General features: G+C 29.4%; 1 protein-coding gene across 1 annotated transcript; it reads left to right on the top strand.

Annotated features, from left to right (window-relative positions):
* Positions 1–3,196: 3,196 nt before the first annotated feature.
* LOC127074318 (transcription factor bHLH19) lies at positions 3,197–4,936 on the top strand. Its single transcript, XM_051015631.1, has 4 exons — positions 3,197–3,276; positions 3,391–3,454; positions 3,548–4,024; positions 4,120–4,936. The coding sequence occupies exons 2-4, from the start codon at positions 3,416–3,418 to the stop codon at positions 4,558–4,560; spliced, it is 957 nt and encodes a 318-aa protein (XP_050871588.1). The 5' UTR covers positions 3,197–3,276; positions 3,391–3,415; the 3' UTR covers positions 4,561–4,936.
* Positions 4,937–7,324: the final 2,388 nt, after the last annotated feature.

Raw genomic sequence — 7,324 nt, 5'->3', positions numbered from 1 at the left:
ATTATAAATTGTATATATTTACTCTTGAATTCTTGTTTGGATTGCAATTTTGGGTTTGAATTAAGTTTTGTGTGCTATTTTAAATTTGTTATATAAAAACATTAACTAAAATCTTGTATATATAAATTTGATTTCAATTTTTGTATATAATTCATCAATTGGATGTTTGTACATAATTAAATTTCGATTTAAGTTTTGAAATAATTAGTTTCAATTAGGAAGTTTTTTTTATATGAATATTTTAATTAAGTTTTCTTTAAAAAAGAGGACAAAAGTTTTTAAATTAAATTTAACAATTATTAATAAAACAAAATCACCTCCAACATTAATCATAAGTAAATTATAATTTTTTTTAAAATCACAACCTGTAAAAAAAAACTCAATCTCTAATCTTTATCAAATTTAAACTAATACTCATCCGATATGTATTTAGGATTTAAAGATTAAAATCTCCCATAAATTTTTTGTACATGCTAGTAGTAATATTTGACGGTTAGGACAGTCTGGTAATTAAAATTTTTTGGTTTCTCTCATCAAAAATAAAAAGATTGTGTTGGACTATATAAAAAGAAAATATTGACTAGAGTTTTTTTCTTCTAAAAAAGATTTTTAGGATTCATATGTAGAATCATTATGTTTACTAAAGTTCGTATGAATGAGGATTACAAATATACTAAAATATCATTAAGAATAAAAAATATAATTAATTATGAAATATTAATCAAGAATTTAGGGTTAATAATATTAAATTAGGATTAATTAATATTTTTACAATAATTATTAATTAGTGTTATAATATAAAAATTAATTAAAATAATTTATGGGTTTAATATGATTCGGGATTAAATAAAAAATATATAATTAAATAATTACTTAGATAATTATGGTTAGCATGAAATTAAAATACCAAAACTAAAAATTTAGATTAAGTGTTAGGGATTAATCTTAGAACAATTAGAAAGATTAAAATTTTGGATTAATTCTTGAAAAATGCCTTAATATAAATAATGTAAGGGAAAAATAGGGTTAATTATGATATTAATTAATCTGGGAAATTGAAGTTAATCTATGGGACAACTATGAGATAATTTAGGAATAATTATTAGATAAAATTCTAGGAAAATTTCTAAAAATCAGGGATAGGGATATATTAAATTGTATCTTATTTAATTTATTTTCTTACTCAAATTAAGTTTTTACAATTGAATAAGGGATAAAAACAAAGGATACAAATGTGGGATAAAACATGAGATAAAAGTCTAAGATTTTCAAGGGATAAAATCAGGGATAAAATCGGGATAAGGGTTATATCTAATATTCTAAAATTTATTTTCTTAAAATAAATTAAATATCATATTCACAAACAATCAATGGATAAAATTAAATTCAACACACTTCAAACTATAAATTCTCTACCCTAGTGTATTGAGACGTCTTTTTAAAATCAATCACTTCTCCGTCCCTGATGCGTGAGGATTTTCAAGGGATAAAAACAATCAACAAACAAATATTTTCTACAAGAACTACGATGCTCTGATCCTTCATCTAACGTGATGGTACATAGGCATAGAGTTGTAAACTCTAGCGAGTACAATAAATAAAAAATCTTTTTAGGTCCCCCTTTTCCTAATTAATCAATTTTTTTTCTAATAATAAAACATTTTGTAACTAAATAATTAATTAAGCTATTAATAGATAAATTAAGCAATCACCACATAGGAAAACACATTAACCATAGATTGAAGGAGAATCCCATTGAGTAGAATGTATGTGAGGAGTGTCTAACACCTTCCACTTACTTAATCAACTTCTGAACCTAGCATCTCACCCTTAATCTATAGATTTTATCATTATTTTTCTATTCCTTAGGAACGAATAAAGGATGGTGGCGACTCTGTCATCTTTCCACCCGCGACATGTAGTGTTATCGATATTGTATAGATGAAGTTATAAATACAACACATATAAGGATTGGTGATAAATGAGAGCTTCTATGAAAAGTTAAGATCTCCTCTCTCGTATGGTTCAAACTTTTTATGGTTTTTACGTAGGAACTGTGTACCAACTAGAAGATATTTGATAGACAAAGTTGCTTAGTGTTCAACTTATTATAGTGTCTTTGGTGAAGGAAATGTTAAGTATCTATTCTTATATTTCGCAAAGAGTATTGAATGTAGAGAGAAATGGGATATTTGGCTTATTATACAAGAGTTGTTGAATGACAAAGTCTCTTTTGCATAAATATTTTTTATCGTTTGTAGGTATAAAAACAAGAACAACATGAATTGTTCTCAACTATTTTGCGGAGTATTTGAAAGTCGGAGAACAATCAAATCCAGAACCTCATATAAGACTCATCGGACATTATTTGTAATCACGCTTCTTATCTCTTATTGGGATGGATGAACGCCCAACAACTACGATTGAGCAATACCACCCAAATTCAAAGATCCATGGATATTACGTCGAGCAAAACTTCAACTGGATATCTCAAATGCAACAGATATGTATGCTTCTCTAATTCTTATAACAAGGTAGAATAAATGCATGCATTCGAGATGACGAGAGTCACTTTGTAATTGTTCGAATTGAGTGGTTTTCCCTTGTTAAGTAGATCATCACATGAAAAGTTTTAGGCCTTCTTTCATATATATATATATATATATATATATATATATATATATATATATATATATATATATATATATATATATATATATATATATAAAGTTGAATTTTAATTGGAAATAATCTAAAATAGGAACAACATTTTATTTTTATAAATATTTATTCAAATTTATTGTATAACTGATTTATATTTAAGATACAATGTATAAATTATTCAATAAATTTAAAATTATAACCGTTTTTCTTATAACATTGACGGCATGAATATAAAGAAGTTTCACCCATCTTATTTGGGGTTACCAATTTCTACGAAGCTTCTTGGGTTAAATTATTACTTTATAAAACATCATATTCTCCTGGTCATGAAACAAGTAGTTGAGAGTATAGAAAATGTACCCAGAATTTGACCCAAAAAAGTAGTTAGTGAAGAGTGGGACCATCCTATTAAAAAAATACACCCAAGAAAATTGGACATCATATTCACACGTGGTTAATACATAACCGGGTACCAAACGTGTCTTAGTATTATGCTTCCTCTCTATAAAGCAGGTTGCTCAATTTATTGAGCATTGTGCCACCATCTTCACAAACAAATTAACAACAACAACAACGCTTTCTTTCTCTCTTCTGCTTTTTTTCAACCAAGAGGTAACCCTTTCTCATCCAAAATTTTATCTGTTTTAGAATTAATCTTTTTCTCTAATTTTAGAAATCACAAGTGTTTTGATTGTTACCTTATTCTTTGACTTGTTAATTTTTCAGTTCATTTAGAAATTCAAGCTCAAAGATGATTCAAATTTCGTCTTCCAATTACATGCCTGAATTTGTAAGACACAACAACAACACTCTAAATGTATGTTTGAATTGTCTTTAACTGCAGTGAACCCTAGGACTTACCCTTTTTCTTTGAAATGATCAGGGAATGGAAGACACTAGTTTGTTTCAAGAAATGGATTCATTTGCATTCAACTTTGATGATATTTCATACTTGAACACTTTCTCATCAGCATCCACACCTGAGAGTACTAATTCCTCTCATTATAATAATAATAAGAGATTTCATTCACAAACCACACAAATCAACTCCTTCCCCATTGAAAGTCCTGATCAATCTGTTGCCTCTGCAACACCACCAACAAAGGCTTCTTCTTCTTCAAAAATCATTTCTTTTGACAATATGAATTCAAGGATTAAGAAGCCAAAAACGGAGTCTGGCTACGGTGAAAACTTGAATTTTGGAAGTGAGTATGATAAACGAGAGAACAAGGTCGCGGCAGCCATAACAAACAGAAATCCGATCCAAGCACGAGATCATGTAATAGCTGAAAGAAAACGAAGGCAAAAGCTTAACCAGAAATTCATTACTCTTTCCTCCATTCTTCCTGGACTCAAAAAGGTACTAATCATATTATTCAATAATGAGAATTGAAAATATTATTAATATTACTATAGTTCAGAATGAATAATAATCAATGTGTGGTTTTCATGCAGATGGACAAGGCAACTATTTTGGAAGATGCTATAATTCATCTAAACCAATTAAAAGAACAAGTCAAGAATTTAGAGGAACAAGTAGCCGATAAAAAAGTCGAATCCGCAGTTTTTATGAAAAGATCTATTCTCTTTGCTGATGATGATAGCTCCTCCTCTTACGACGAAAACTCAGACCAATCACTCCCAAAAATCGAAGCAAGAGTTTCTGGAAAAGACATGCTCATCAGAATCCACAGCAACAAACTCCGCGGCCGAACTGCGACGGCAATACTCAACAAACTCGAAAAACATCATCTCAGCATTCAGAGTAGTTCCGTTTTACCATTTGGAAATAACTATCTTGACATAACCATTGTTGCTGAGGTGAATAAAGAATATTGCTTGACGTTAAAAGATCTCATAAGAAGCATAAATCAGGTTTTGAACCAGCTCGTTTGATTCAAAACATCAAATTTTCTGATGTGCAAGCTAATGACTCATGACTATTTACTTCATAATGGTTTTTTTTAACTTATAGTTTTAATTTTACAGTAATTTTCTTTGCCTTCTTTGGTCCATCAAATGCTAAGGTGTTTTCCTTATTTTTTGCACTCTAGCATTTTCGGGACTCTGCAGTTTTTTTTTTCACACAAGAGGGATTTTTTTATAAGATTTGACTCTTGAGATTGATCTGTTTGATCCCTCTTTCACGTTGTGAAGATTGAATGATGATGTTGAATGTTTTTATTTTTTATGTTTGTTTTGTCATTTTGTGATGTATCAGTTCTATATAAAATTTAATTAAAGATTTAATGGATATGTTTAGAGAGTTTAATAGATATGCACTAAAAATATAAAATAGTCTTATAATTTCATCTAAAATATATGTATGATGGGGCAGAATATATGTTCGACATTAATTGATACTATAAAAATAATTTATACATTTAATGCATCATCTATCACTCATTTTTCTTTTTCAATTACTTGACAAAGAATGAGATAAGCTCTAATTTTAATATATTTGATGATGTATATAAGTGATTAAATAGCTTCTCCATTAATGATTAAATAGCTGTGTTGAATTTTTTGAATTAGAAATTTGCATTTATTATTATCCTTTCAATTTAAAAGATTTGTCTGTGCAAATAAAAAAAATACTTCTACTTAAATTTAAACTATCCAAAATACTGTATTTTAATGATAAATTAATTTTTATTTAGAAAAGAATTTGACTAAATTTAATGTGGTACATTGTCATTGGATGATGAGATTATTATACATGCCTATTGCAATATAATATAGAAAACCCTCTAAGCCAAACCTTATCTCTAGTATGCACGTCTATAGCTTCCATTAATAGCAAAATTTATGATATATTTTGAGAGGGTTCTTCTGCTACTACGTCATAATAGAAAAAGTTGACATAATTGAATTAATATGGTATCATGAGAGGATTAGCAAACATAAATACAGTGTAATGTATAACTACCAGCTTTGTTATGGTAATGGTAAAACTCAGTTGTTAGTTTTGAAATCACTATTATTATTACTTTAACATTTGTTGTTTGATGAGAATGTAACAGATAGCAAAAATTACCAGCAACACACAAGTATATTACACTATGTTTGCTTTCACCTCACATAAAATGAAGGTCTATAATAATTTTCAAAGACGAAGATGATCACATAACATAAGAATACAAGGACAATCTAACCATATAATTGTGAACATATCACCTTTATTTGGTCACTAAAGTTTGCTCAACTTTACATTTATGACACTAAGAATGAGATTCAAAATAGAATTCAAGGATTAAGATTATTACTCTTTTTACTACATCAATAAAATGATATATAAATGTGTTATTTTTCTATACACTAGGATGAATGTGTATTAGTGCATATATAATTATATTGTCTTATTTTTTTAATGCAACAAGACCAACATTCTTTCAAAAATGGTTAAAAAATTGAAAATAATATCGGATGAGTATAAAACATATGCAAAAAGTCTTTTAGAATGATACCAGAATTATTAAAAGATACTTCCATACATGATCCTAAGTTGTGTATGATCCTAAGTTAAAGTTGATATCTGAAAGATCATCGGATGAAATAATTTACAACCAACCAAGTGTTTTAAAAGTTGTTGCCTTTATTATTGGCGATGTTGACATTGTTTCTAAAAGAGATATTATAATTGAAAATTAAAATGGAAGACTCAAAAGAATTGAAGACTTTCATCCAAGTTATCTAACGTATCTATTGTAATTGTATCTCTGTGTGTCTAATATGATCACACATGGTGTATATTTATATGCAAATAGGGAATATATAATAGGAAATAATATCAATTACAGTTATGACTAATTGAATATCAATCAATACTAATTGATTGATAACATATTCTTAACACTCCCCCTCAAGCCGGATCGTATATATTGTATGATCCGAGCTTGTTACAAATATAATTCACTCGAGAACCCTTGAGAGACTTGGTAAACATATCAGCCAATTGATCTTCAGATTTGACAAATTCCGTGGTTATTTTTCCCGACAGTACCTTCTCTCTTACATAGTGACAATCTATTTCTATGTGTTTGGCCCGTTCCTGGAAAACCGGATTGGACGCAATGTGGAGTGCCGCTTGATTGACGCATATGAGTTTTGTGTTCTGAAGGTCACCGAACCTAAGTTCTGAGAGCAAATTCTTAAGCCAAGCAAGTTCTTTTGAGGCTGCTGCCATAGCCCGATATTCAGCTTCAGCACTAGATAATGCAACTGTGTTTTGTTTCTTGCTTCTCCATGAGATCATATTTCCTCTAATAAGAACACAATATCCAGAAGTGGATCTCCTATCCGACGATGATCCTGCCCAATCTGCATCTGAGTAACAAGTGATTTTAGCATCACCCTTATCTTCATATAATAGGCCTTTTCCTGGTCCATTCTTTATATATCTGAGAATCCGAATAACGGCATTCTAATGAGTATCACAAGGAGCATTAAGGAATTGACTCACAATACTCACTGCAAAAGTAATATCTGGTCTGGTGACGATAAGATAATTGAGTCTACCCACTAGACGTCGATATCTTCCCGGGTCTTTCAACAACTCCCCCTGACCCGGAAGAAGCTTGACATTGGGATCCATAGGAGTATCAATCGGACGACAGTCAAGCATACCAGTTTCAGTTAGGATGTCTAATGCATACTTACG

This window comes from Lathyrus oleraceus, chromosome 4 (genome assembly GCF_024323335.1).
Source record: "Lathyrus oleraceus cultivar Zhongwan6 chromosome 4, CAAS_Psat_ZW6_1.0, whole genome shotgun sequence".
Lineage (NCBI taxonomy): Eukaryota > Viridiplantae > Streptophyta > Magnoliopsida > Fabales > Fabaceae > Lathyrus > Lathyrus oleraceus.
The sequence above is the reverse complement of the archived record's forward strand: the minus strand, read 5'-3'. Positions and strand labels throughout refer to the sequence as shown.

What these genes read in the sequence shown, in the direction of transcription:
- LOC127074318 (XM_051015631.1), top strand. Translation starts at nt 3,416, where the DNA reads ATGATTCAAATTTCGTCTTCCAATTACATGCCTGAATTT. An exon ending in CCAATTACATGCCTGAATTT is followed by an intron (nt 3,455 to 3,547) that starts GTAAGACACAAC and finishes TGAAATGATCAG; the next exon opens with GGAATGGAAGACACTAGTTT. An exon ending in TTCTTCCTGGACTCAAAAAG is followed by an intron (nt 4,025 to 4,119) that starts GTACTAATCATA and finishes GTTTTCATGCAG; the next exon opens with ATGGACAAGGCAACTATTTT.